At 43.1% G+C, this 13,236-nt stretch overlaps 1 protein-coding gene across 8 annotated transcripts in view; it reads left to right on the top strand.

The window, feature by feature from the left end:
- Nucleotides 1–1,148: 1,148 nt before the first annotated feature.
- The window catches only part of TLK2 (tousled like kinase 2), a 103,585-nt gene continuing 91,497 nt past the window's right edge, over nt 1,149–13,236 (top strand). For 4 of the 8 annotated variants that reach the window (XR_003427659.1, XM_027081285.1, XM_027081284.1 and 1 more), the window contains exons 1-2: nt 1,149–1,619; nt 3,485–3,573. Coding sequence is in view for 7 of the 8 variants with exons in the window: in XM_027081285.1 (XP_026937086.1) it covers nt 3,493–3,573 (81 nt within the window). In the remaining variant the exon portion in view is untranslated. Of the gene's footprint in view, nt 1,620–3,484; nt 3,574–7,680; nt 7,778–13,236 lie in introns of those variants that run through there. The other 4 variants (XM_027081282.1, XM_027081280.1, XM_027081279.1 and 1 more) reach the window with 4 other exon arrangements.

Genomic DNA, 13,236 nt, shown 5'->3' with positions numbered 1-13,236 from the left:
TCAGACATCTGATCAAGGCAGCATCAAAGGAAAATAAAAAGTTGGGTATTTGAGTTTAAGTCAGTGTCCTGGCTCATAGAAGTCGGTGGAGAATGTGATTTTTTCTCTGGTGCTGGGTGATCAAAATGGGAGGCTTTTTCTGTGCAGGAAGCCCTCCTAGCTGCGGGAGCTACTGCACCCTTTCACATTTCCCATTCCTCAGCAGACACTGAGGGGCAGGCCTGTTTTCTGCATTCTAGCCCTTACCCTCCGAGCCCCCTAAGTATCCAGGATGGCCTTGTTGTTAATCAAAGGTTGAAATGGAACCTCCCCCCGGGGGCACCGACAGAGTCCCTTTGGGGCAGCATCCTGGTGGGGGTGGGGAGTCAGCCTTGATCCCAGAGGACCTCTTGTCCCTGGAGACGTCCTGCCAACCAGGTACGTGGAGGTGAAGCGCTGTCCGCTTTCCAAGGCGGCTTGGATTTGGGGAGTGGGAGGGTGAGTTTGGAGAGTGGCGGGGCGTGGGAGCCGGCCAACACGGGTGGGCACAGCCAACTCACTAACTGGGCGTCTCCGGGGAAGTTCGGGCGGGGTTCGCCGGCACACGGGCTTTCTTGCTCTAAAATCCATCCTGGGCAGAGCAACCCCACTTCTCACCCAAACTCGTGGAGACCAGGGATTAGGCTGGCGCAGGGTTCGACGAGGCGTATCGGGGAAGCGCCCGGCCCCGGCGGCGAGGCCCCTCTAGCTCCGGTCCGCGACCCAGGGCGCCGGCCCAACCTCCTCGGCTGGGGCCGGTCCCGCGGGGCGAGGGCCGATTTTACGTAGACGGCAGTGGGGTCTCCGGAGCTCCGAACGGGTCCGACCTCTCCTAGCGTCGCTGCGGGTCCGCCGGCGCCGCCCGTTCGCCCGCCCTCCTTCAGCCGCCCGGCAAGGCGGCGGCCTCCTCAGCCGGCGCGGGGTCCCCTGGTTAACCCCTGCCCGCCAGCCCGGCCGCTGATTGGAGGAGGCGGGGCGCCGGGGCAGCGGGGACCCCCCCCACCTTCCTCGTCCCCTCCCCCTCCTCCCCCACTGTCGGCTCTTCCCCCACCCCCACTGGACCCCCCCTGCCTCCCAGCCGTGCAAATCTCGCGAGGAAACACGCGGTTTCACTAGTGTGTTTACACCGATCACTACTAATCCGGACCGAACCGATCCGGATTAAGGGGCCGGAGGCGGGTCGTGGGCACCAGCGGTTCCGATCCCCCCCCAGCCCTCCACGCCGCACCCGAGTGGCCCCTAGCCGAGTGGGCCCCCACCTCCCGGCCGGGCCTGGGCCCTTCTGTGCCTCCCTTGGCCTTTGTCCGGCGCCAGGAGACCGGTCCCGCGCCCCCCGCGGCCGCCCGGGCCCGGGCCCGCGTCGGGCGCCTGGCTCTGTACGCGAGCCCGGGGATCTGCGGCCTCCGAGGCCCCCCTCCCCCGCCCGCCCTCTCGTGGAGCCCAGCGCCGGCGGCGGCTGCCCGGGCGGGGGGTTGCGGTGCTCAGGAGAGGCCCCGGCTCCGCCCCGGGCCTGCCCAGGGGGAGAGCAGAGCGGTCCGCAGCCGGGTCGGGTCGGGGCCCCTCCCGGGAGGAGCGTGGAGCGGCGGCAGCGGCGGCGGCAGGTGAGAGGCTGAGCCCCGAGCGGGGGAGGGCGCCGGGCCTGGGGCATTAACCATCCGGGCGACCCCCTCGGCTGAGAAGGCTGCGGCCCGGGCCCACACGGGGGCCGGCGCGGGGCCGCACCTCCTCGGCTCTGAGGCGGGAGGGGCTTTCCGAGGGCTGCGGGTCGCTGAGGGGCCGGGCCGAAGATGGGGGAGGCCCAGGCGGCCCCGGCCTGGGAGTGGGGCCGGCGGCCGGCGGGGAGAGGGGGGCGCCCGGGCAGCTGGAGGCCCCGGCAGCTTCCCGGGCGCCCCCGAGAGCTGGCCCGCCCTCCCTCCGTGACAGGTGGGCCTGGAGTTGGGGAAAGTTTGGAGCCGGCGGGAGGCGAGGGGCGCCGGGACCAGGCCCCATCGGTCCTGCTTCCTGGCTGTGGGCTACAGGGAGGATCCCAGTCTAAGGCCCCGCTGGAATGGAACAGAGTGGATCTTTCCTTAACATGAGTTGACATTAAATGGAATAACCGCTGGGGCGTCATTTTCCGGGCCAGGCCTGAGGATGGAGGTTTAGGAAACGTGCCGAGAGACCCTGGGTCTTGAAGGGAGGTTGCAACCTCTGCCATACTGGCCTCGATTAGGGCAGGGCGAGACGCGAGGAAGGCCACTTAGGGAAACACTGGCTCAATCTCTTTTCTTCTTCTTTTTTTCTTTCCTTTTTCTTTTTTAAGATGCCTTTCTACCCTTCCGAGAATTTCCTAATTCCCTCTCTAACCTGCACTTGTCTGTGTGGGTGAAACTTTTAATTTGCCACCCTTTCATTCCCCTTTGCCCCAGGCTCTCAATCCAGGAAGGGAAATGAAACTGGAGGACTTTGTAGGGGTTGTTACTGGAAATTGTGGAGGTGTTAGATTGCAGAGGAGCATGTTTCATTCATGTTTTCAGTGAACTTTTAAATCATGCCAATCATTCCAATAACTATTTAATAATATGTTCAAAGGGGTTCTATGTAATGGTATATGCACCTCTTCTACTTTTAATATTGGGGAGGTTTCCAGTGGGTTCTGCAAGAGTTGATCTCTTGCAAATGATGGAGGTATTTGCTGAGAGTAGCCTGTGCATTAATTGGTCGTGGAAGGAGTTTAAAAATGGTGTCCTCCTGCCCCTCCCTGCTTGGAAGGAGTGCTAAAAGCAGATGTCTAGAGAAACCTACTTGCTCCAGGGAGTGGCAGAGAAAGATTTTGTAAAGGGATGGTTATGGAGCTATACTAATTTCCTGAGTGAATGCCGGTTGATGGTTTTACCATGGGTTCTCTATTAAATTTGAAGTAATTCCATTTTTCATGAGCTACTATCTGGTCCTTAGAGCAAGGAGGCATATAATAGCATTATTTTAAGTTACTAGTAGCTTCTGATTCATGCTGTATTTTTTTTTTTTTTTGGCTGCATTGGGTCTTAGTTGCTGCGTGTGGGCTTTCTCTAGTTGTGGTGAGCAGGGGGTTACTCATTGCAGTGGCTTCTCTTGTTGCGGAGCACGGGCTCTGGGCGCGTGGGCTTCAGTAGTTGTGGCACACAGGCTCAGTAGTTGTGGCGCACGGGCTTAGTTGCTCCGTGGCATGTGGGATCTTCACGGACCAGGGCTCGAACCCGTGTCCCCTGCATTGGCAGGCGGATTCTTAACCACTGCTCAGAAGAGGACTTTTGAGCCACTTTATAACTTTAAATGTATTACTGTTTGGTGCAGCACATTGTAGTTTATTACTTGTATGCCATATTTATTTGAGGTTTACCTGTATGTGACCGTTTGGTGAAATAATTACTCTGAGTTTTGTTATATCTAAAAATTGGTTCCTCATGTTTTAGCTTTTATGGTCTCACAGGTACTTTTTCTTTTTCAGTAGAAATGATGGAAGAATTGCATAGCCTGGACCCCCGACGGCAGGAATTATTAGAGGCCAGGTTTACTGGAGTTGGTGTTAGTAAGGTGAGTAAAATGATGATAACAAACACTGATTATAATCTAATGTAAACACATTTAAAAACAAAGAGCAATTTGGGTGGATCATACAGATACACTGAAGGGGGAGACAATTTGGCTTACGGTTCCAGTGAACTTTTAAATCCTACCAGTTGTTCCAGTCATTTAACAGTATGCTTGCTTGAAGGTACTCTCTATGGGAGGATATACTTCTTTTTACCCTCTAATATGGGAGAGGTTTCCCATGGGTCTGTTGCAAGGATATTAACAGGATGTGTATTTAGGTTCTATGCCACATTTTGTCAAAGCTCAGTCACTCAGAAAAAACTGTTAATGCAAAGGTATTGGCATAGCTTCATTACGCTAGACTTTCTGGATAGTTATGTGTAGAGTTTTGAAAAATCTGCCTCTGCTAAGTCTGTCAGTCCTCCAAATCTGCAGTTCAGCAGATTCCTCCTGGTTGTACCCCCAGACTGCTTTTTCTCTCCTTCTATTTTTCCTTCTTGTTCATTCTTTATTTTGTTCCAGGAGCATAAAATAAGATCAGGCCTCATTAATGGGCGGGTGTTAAGTTAAGCAGTGTTATGGCTTCCTGTGCAATCGTATATACCTGCTACCTCACCCCTCTACTCTCATAGGATGGCTTTAGTACAAAATGTAAAACATATTTATGATTTTAATACAATATATAAAATATATTTATGATGTTTTATTTAAAATTTTCACCAATCCAAGATGTTGCTTCCTTGGGCTTGAGACTCGAGAATTTTTGATCTTTGACTTCATGTGATACATTCCTTCCTGTGCTTTTCAAGAAATCTTATTTCTAATGGTGACTTAGATCTTAGTCTCATGCTTTGGTCAGTAGCTTCTTATTTTTTATTTATATATTTATTTAGGCTGTGTTGGGTCTTTGTTGCTGCACGCGGGCTTTCTCTAGTTGCCGCGAGCGAGGGTTGCTCTTTGTTGCGGTGCACGGGCTTCTCATTGCGGTGGCTTCTCTTGTTGCGGAGCACGGGCTCTAGGCATGCGGGCTGCAGTAGTTGTGGCACTTGGGCACAGTAGTTGTGGCTCGTGGGCTCTAGAGCGCAGACTCAGTAGTTGTGGCACATGGGCTTAGTTGCTCCGCGGCATGTGGGATCTTCCTGAACCAGGGCTCGAACACATGTCCCCTGCATTAGCAAGCGGGTTCTTAACCACTGCGCCACTAGGGAAGACCCAGTAGCTTCTTAAAGGAGAAGGTGTTTGTCAGGGTTTAGTTGGAAAAACTGGCTGCTTTGAGGAGTCTCATAATTTTGGTGAGCTGGAATAGCCTGATAGTTTTTGTTCATTCAGCAGCTACTGAGTACCTGCTCCATACTAGGCATTGTGCAGGGTGTTAGGGATGACGCCTCAGTACAGTGCTTCCAAGCCCCCCCGCAGTGTGGAGAGGGCAAGTGCTCTAGACAGAGAGCTGATGCTGTGATGAGAGCTGTATTAGAGCTGTGGTGAGGTGCTATGGGAACACAGGATTTGTTACATATTTTGTAATTCTTAGTTTCTTGGCCTCTTTAATTAAGTAACTGACTTTTGTGGCACTTTGGAGCAGCTATACTCCTGACTGTTGCTGTATATTAAAGTTACATGTGTAAATGTAAATTCTCTGATCTAGGTGAAGTAGCTTCAACTGTAAGTGAGCAGTATATTTGAGTATTAAATTGATCTCTGATTCAATTGATTACCTAATAATAACCTTTGTTGTGTCTTTTAACTGGGGAATTCAGCAAAAGGCTCTTATCCAAATCTGTCTGTTTAGATGGTCACCTACTGAGTAAAAGTGAGTTTGTATTCAAATTGTATGCGGTTTAAACTCTTTAGGCTTCCTTGTTAGGATGCTTTTCTTTCCTTCTGTTTTTAGGTTCATGGTAGCTGTATCCAAGCATACTTTCCATGGGGTAGAGCGTAAGTTAGGGGAATGAGTAACATTGTGAATTCTGCTGCCCAGGCCCAACCTAAAATCATGTAACTAAGGTGTCAGAAAACTTTATCTGTTTAATAGGAAGTTCTCCCTTTGATACATAGAAAGAAGTTACTTCATATCCAAAAGCTTTTATGCCATTAATTGTATGTTATTTTGAAATTTCCAATCATGGTAAGTATATTGATTACAATAAATTTGTTATTCATGGACTAGCAGGAGAGTATTTTTACCCATAGCAAAGAAACTTGCGAAGAAAAAAAAAAGGCAAGTAAATTATTTTGTGGAGTTAGGAAGAGGAAAAAGAAAATCTCCATTTTGCAGGACTTCTTTTGCCTGCAAGACATTGTATCTCTCAGACCACTGATTTGAAATAGGAGTGGGGAGGTGACCACAGTACTGGGAGAAAAGGTGCTTTTGGATAAGCTCCTCCTTCTAGCTTGGAATTCCTCATTATGGGTCATAATTTCTCAATGAGGATGTCACTGTGTTGATGACAGCTTTCATTTTTACAGAGATCATGAGCGCTTTCAGCCCTTGCTCCAAATGGGAGAGCAGAGTGACTTTCCTGTGATAGTGCCATCTAGTGGGACTGGTGCAGCCTCATGGGCTGTCTCTTGAGTTTCTGCGAACTATTCATAACATTTTCAGTACTTTTTGATGTCCATAGAAGGAAGAAGGTCAGTGCCACTGTGGATTCTTTCCTAGTGGACAGGGTGTTTAAAGTAGCTGCAGTCTTTGAACTTCCTGGTTATTGTAGATATTCTGTCATGTTGCCTTGAGTGTTTTGTACCTGCAAATTGGATATACATCACAAAACTTAGGCTAAAAGAAAATGGCCAAGCCACCGCATTTATTACTTATAGTATTTAAGTTGCTCTTTACTTATATTTAGGTTATTGGCAAATTAAAAATTTTATTGTACATTGCATTTATATGCATTAATTTTATATAATTTTATGTATAATATTTAACTTATAATAATTGGTAAAACAAAGGCATTTGTTTTGCGCTTTGGGATGCACCATGTGGTTTTGTTTAAGAGATTGATGCTTTCTGTCATCAGTGAGTTGATAATAGAGGAAGGTAACCTGATGTGCACTAAGCTATAGCTGACTTTCCTCCTCTAGTCTAGCTGCCACTTTTACGAGGACCTGTAGCCATACTCTTAGCATTTTTGAGGTGATAGATTAATTGGGTTACGAACCTACTTCTTCATTTCTTGTTGACTTGACATGTGAGCTATCCTTCTTTTAAGTTCTCTTCCTTTAAGTGCTAGATAATCCACTTGCAGTAATGTGAAACTGACTGTACCTTGTATTCATATGTTTTCAATGAGGACTTAATGCAGTTTATATTCCCTACTCTCTCCCCTTTTGACAACTTAAATACAGGTAGTCTTGTCTCTGATTCTGGAGACTGTAAAGTAGGTGGATTTCCACCCTTGCATGCACTGTTAACTGTACCTAGTTGAATTTTAATGCTAAGATAGTAACAAATACTCTTAAAGTACTTCCTGTGTGCCAGATACTGTCCTGAGTACAATAAAAGCAATAAGTGAATTTAGATCTTTCATAACAGGGATACTAGTCTTAATAAACACTCCTTCTCTTTTTATAAGACATACTAACTGATGCCCACTGCATTGCTCCCACCAGTTGATTTATAGACTTACCAAGAGTCACTTTATGACAGCTTGCACTTGTATTATAATCATATAGTTCAATACAAAATTGTGTCAACCATTGACATATGATTGTAAAATGAAAGAATTGTCGATTTGGTGAAAACTAAGGTAACTGCCTTAGAAAGACTGAATATAAAATGAGTCAATAAGGAGATAACTATAAAAATTTATAAAAAAGTTTTTTTTTAATCTGGAAGAATTCTTCATTTAGATCCTTGGAAAGTATCTTTAAAGTTCTTGCTTCACTTTTAAAGAAATTGAAACTGGAAATTGTAGATGATGCATTATGGGTGTGGTTTGTGTAAGACAGTGTGAAACTATAGTGGATCTATAACTCAAAGGGCCTGTATCAAAAGCTTGGCAACAGAATAAACATTTATGTTTTAAGTTCAAGGAAAACGTTTAAGGTGTTATTTTTTTAGGATTCCACACTATCACTTACTTTTTTGATTAATGTCGTTGGTTTCAGTTGTATTGAATGAAATGGATTATGCAGTGTGTTGATGGTATTGACAAGAAGAGCAAAATGAGAAGCCATGAAAAGTGGGACTATCTCTTTTGGCACAGTAAGAACCTTCACTTTATAGAGCCTGAAGCAAGAGCATGTAATTTTAGGTAGTACCACATAGTAGATTATTGATGTCTTCTTAAAGAAAAATGATCTCTTTTCCTATCTTTTATAAATTTGTGAGTCTGATATGTGAACATTTTAAATGATCACATTTGATTTCTGAAAAGACCTTTAACCAGCCAATACCTTTCTCCTGTCATTTAGTGAATTGCATCAATTAGAAGGTGTCAGTTATCAATATCTAATGTTAGCTATTTCACATACCAGTGCCAGTAATTTTGAACAGTGTGTTTAGGTGTTTATATTTAGTACATAGTTAGATGGTCAATAAGCATAAATGTTGAAAAATAGTGTACATTTATACCGGTTAGTTTTAAGGAACTGTTGATAAATTTATTATGTTTGCTTTTATGTTACGTTCTCCTTTTCATTACAGATCTTCCTCGACTTACAGTGGGGTTATGTCTTGGTAAACTCATTGTAAGTTGAAAATATCAGAAGCTGAAAATGCATTTAACATACCTAACCTACCGAGCATGGTAACTTAGCCTGGCCTACCTTAAACGTGCTCAGAACACTTACATTAACCTACTATTGGGCAAAATCATCTAACACAAAGTGTATTTTACAATAAAGTATTGAATATCTCATGTCATTTATTGAATACCATACTGAAAGTGAAAAGCAGAATGATTGTCTAGGTACAGAATGGTTATAAGTGTCTTGGTTCTTTTACCCTCGTGATTGCATGGCTCACTGGGAGCTGTGCTGATGCCGCTGCCCAGCGTCGTGAGAGAGTGTTGTGTCACGTATTACTAGCCCGGGAAAAGATCACAATTCAAAGTTTGGAGTATGGTTTTAACTGAATGTATATCATTTATGCACCATCATAAGGTTGAAAAATCATTAAGTGGAACAATTATAAGTCGGGGACCATCTGTACTTTAGTATTCCTTTAATTCTACCCTCATTTCACATGTAGTCAAGTATCAACTCATTTCTCTTCTTTCTCTAGTATTTGTCTGCGCCACTGCTACTGCCTTAATCCAGACCTTCCTCATTCATAACTGTAATAGCTAGTTTCTCCTATCCCATTCATCTTTTTGTAACCTGCCACCAGTTATATTTCTAAAAATACCAATATTATTGTTTTACTCCCTTGCTTTAAAGGCTCCACATTGTCTACTGGGTAGAGTTAAAACTCCCTATCCAAACTTTTTAACTTCATGGATCATCTACTCCTCCAATGCTGGTCGCTGCTACCTCAGACCATGACTGATATTCTAACCTGTCATGTTAGTAAACAGGGTTGTGATGTCTCCTGTACCGTTCCTTTTTATTTGTCAAATGAACTTTCAGTTTACTTTTCAAAGCATAATCCGGATATCCCTTCTGTATAGCTTTTCCAGATAGCTGTACCATCTAGTTGCATTATCTTATTAACACCTGGAACCTACTTTTATTATAACACATTTGTTTTCCCCATTAGTCTCCTTGAGAACATGGGTGATACCTTTATTTCTGACTATTCAAGTGCTCAGCACAGTGTATACACTGAATAAATCTTTGTTGAATTGGAAAAGAGTATTGAGAAGATGAAAATAGAGTTAATTGTCACCCATATAGGCAAGTTTCTTCTTCTTTTTTTTTTTTTTTTTTTTTTGTGGTACGCGGGCCTCTCACTGTTGTGGCCTCTCCCGTTGCGGAGGACAGGCTCCGGACGCGCTGGCTCAGCGGCCATGGCTCATGGGCCCAGCCGCTCCGCGGCATGTGGGATCTTCCCGGACCGGGGCACGAACCCGCATCCCCTGCATCGGCAGGCGGACTCTCAACCACTGCGCCACCAGGGAAGCCCCCATGTTTCTTCTTTTAATCTAGCTCCAAACTCTTGTCTAAGATTGTATTTAAAGCAATGACATATATTTTGGCTTAAATCTTCCTTATGTTTCTTTTAAAATCTTTCTTATGCTTCTTTTACCTTCTTTTGAAATTTTTTTGTAATTTATTGAGTAATTGTCTGCTATGAAAGACAAACATTCTCCTACTGTTTCCCCCCACCTTCAAATTTTTGTCAGTTATATTATTATTTATTTTTAATATTCCATTTTTCCACCTTCTAGTTTGAAAGTTATGCACTCTTTTATTGGTTACCACAGAAATTACAATATGTATCCTCAGTTTATTAAAGATTAACGTTAAATCAATACCTTTGCCCTCCTTTTTGTCAGCATAAGGGCCTTGAACATTTAACTCCATTATTCCTCTCCCACCTCACATGCTATTGTTCTGTATTTAATTGTATATGTATATATATGTAACTAGTAGGCTTTTAGAGCAGTTTTATATTTATAGAAAATTGAGCAGTTAGTACAGAGAGCTGTCATATACTACCATCCCATCCCTCCAGTTTCCCCTATTATTAACATATTGCGTAAGTGTGGTAGACTTGTTACAGTTGATAAACCGGTATTGATACATTATTATTAATGAAAGTCCATAGTTTAACATTAGGATTTACTCTTCGTGTTGTAGAGTTCTATGGCTTTTGATACATGAAGAAAAGTCATGTATTCACCATTTGTATATATATTTTTAAGAGTCCACAGATTATTATTGCATCTGTTTTATAGTTACGTTCTTTTTGCCTAACCTACATGTTCACCTATGTGTTTACCACTTTCTTTGTCATTCATTCCTTTTCACATCTCTGCTCTTCTATCTGGAATATTTTTTCTTTTGCCTGAAATATATCCTTTGGAATTTCTCTAGTGTGGGTCTACCAGTGATTGTCTTTCCATTTTGTCTGCTTTAAAATGTCTGTTTTTGGTTTTATTCTTGAATGGTGGTATTTTTGCTAGGTTTAAAGTTCTAAGTTGGTTGTTATTTTCTTTCAGTACATTGTTTACTATTGTCCACTGACTTCCATTATACTCTTTTTATTTTTAGTCTCACTGCCATTCTGTTGAAGGTAATCTCTCTTTTCTTTGTCCATTTTCGAGCTTTTCTCTTTGACTTTGATCTTCTGCACTATAATGTAGGGATGAGAGATATGTCTAGATTGGATTACTTTTTTTCTTTATTATTTTCCTGAGCTTTATTTACATCTGAATATTTTTGGGGAACCTGAGAATACACTTAAATAGATTTTAGTTTTTAGAGCAGTTTTAGGCTCACAGCAAAATTGAGTGGAAGGTACAGAGATTTCCCAGATACCTCCTGGCCCTGCACATTTGTTACAACTGATGAACCTATATTGACATATTATCACCCAAAGTCCATAGTGTACATTAGGGTTCACTCTTGGTGTTGTACATTCTGTGGGTTTGGTCAAATGTACAATGATATATATTTGTTATACTATCATACAGAGTAGTTTTACTGCCCTAAAATCCTCTGTGCTCCAGCTGTTCATCCCTCCCTCCCCTAACCCTAGGCAACTACTGATCTTCTTACTGTCTCCATAGTTTTGTCTTTTCTGGCATGTCATGTAGTTGGAATCATACCGTATGTAGCCTTTTCAGATTGGCTTCTTTTACTTAGTAATACTCATTTAAGTTTTCTCTATGTCTTGTCATGGGTTGTTACCTCTTTTAAAAAAAATTTTTTTTTTAAACACTGAATAGTATTTCATTGTCTGGATGTACCACAGTTTATTTATCTGTCCATTCACCTACTAAAGAATGTCTTGGTTGCTTCCAAATTTTAGCAGTTATGAATAAAGCTGCTATAAACATCTGTATGCAGATTTTTATGAATGGTTGGATTATTTTGATTTATTCTGCTTGGAATTTATTGGATTTCTTAAATCTGTGGGTTGCTGGTTTTCATCAGTTCTAGAATATTCTCAGCCGTTGTCTCTTCATATATTGCCTCTGCCTTCCACTCTGTCTTCTCTTTCTTGCATTCCATTTAAACATATGTTAGACCTTCTTACTGTATTTTCTCTGCCTCTTACCCTATCTTCTGGATTGCTGGTCTTTATTTCCCAGGGCTGAATTCTGAGTAGGTTGTTCTGAAATTTCCTTGCACTTTTGTATTTCTTCTGATACCTCCACTTCTTTATTTTCTCTTTAAATTTGTCTAATCTCCATAATTCTATCCATTGAGTTTTCATGAGGGCTGGTGTATTCCTAGGTGGCTGTTACCCTGAAAGGGTAGCCCTGTGCTCTTTGTTTAAAGTATAGGGTAGATTTCCCAGAATACCCTCATTGGGCAGGTCCTGGGCTTTGACTTTCTTCTTTCTCCACACACTCAGGCCTCCAAAAGTACAGCTAGCTCAGTTTCAAAGCTTTTTCTTTAGAATTAAATCAGCAAATGTCCTCAAATAGAAATACTGTCTTTTGAGTGCTGATCTTAGCTTTCTGAATTCTTGTCTTACGGATTTTGGTGCAGTAATACCTTATTTCTCTTTTTCACAGTCAGTAATATAAATTTGGTTGACACTTAACAAAGTGTACATGAACTCTTGTGCCACAGTGGTTGGAGAATCCATATCCATATCTAGTTTTCCTCCTTGTGATTTTCACTTTTCATCTGCTTTCTTCCTTCCTATATGTGGTCAGTATTGTCATTACACCTGGCTGTTAGTCATTTATGTTACTTCTTATTTTCTGTTTACTTTTAGTTAAAGATTAAATTGAAGTATTTCTTAAATTTTTTTTTAAGGCAAGGAGAAAGAAAGCAAGTAAGGTTGTATTATCAATGATTTTTTTTAACGTTTTCTGAATGCTTTTAAGGCTTTATTTTTTACTTTATTTATCTTTAAATTTATTCATTTATTTTTGGCTGCGCTGGGTCTTCGTTGCTGTGGGCTTTCTCTCTACTTGCCGCGAGCAGGGGCTACTCTTGGTTGTGGTGTGCGGGCTTCTCATTGCGGTGGCTTCTCTTGTTGCAGAGCACGGGCTCTAGGCATGTGGGTTTCAGTAGTTGTGGCACACAGGCTCAGTAGTTGTGGCTCACAGGCTCTAGAGCGCAGGCTCAGTAGTTGTGGTACACGGGCTTAGTTGCTCCGCATCATGGGGGATCTTCCCGGACCAGGGATTGAACCCGTGTCCCCTGCATTGGCAGGCGGATTCTTAACCACTGTGCCATCAGGGAAGTCCTATCAATGATTTCTTATTTCAAACTTGAGTCTAGAGATGGTTTGGCTTGGTTAGTCTTGTTCTTCCTCTTTACCTTGTCTGGGTCTCAAATTGCTAGGTACCTCTTTTGTTTTCAGTGCTAATGTTTATAAAGTTACATCCTAAAAATGTTTCTAATAAATAGTTTTAAACAAGATCTGTTGCAATGTTTTTTGTTTTTTTTTTTTTTGCTAGGTCCCTCTTGATGGTAGGTTTCACTTGGTCCTAACTACTACTGTGTGTAATGGGATGGATTAGTTTAGAATCTGCTTCCTAGTATGTTAGCCATGTTTAAACACTTCTTAGGCTGTTCTTTTTGACGTTTTACAGTCCA

Source organism: Aethalodelphis obliquidens, unplaced genomic scaffold, assembly GCF_003676395.1.
Source record: "Aethalodelphis obliquidens isolate GAN/ISIS:26980383/991018 unplaced genomic scaffold, ASM367639v1 scaffold44, whole genome shotgun sequence".
NCBI lineage: Eukaryota > Metazoa > Chordata > Mammalia > Artiodactyla > Delphinidae > Aethalodelphis > Aethalodelphis obliquidens.
This window is presented reverse-complemented; position numbering and strand designations above follow the sequence as displayed.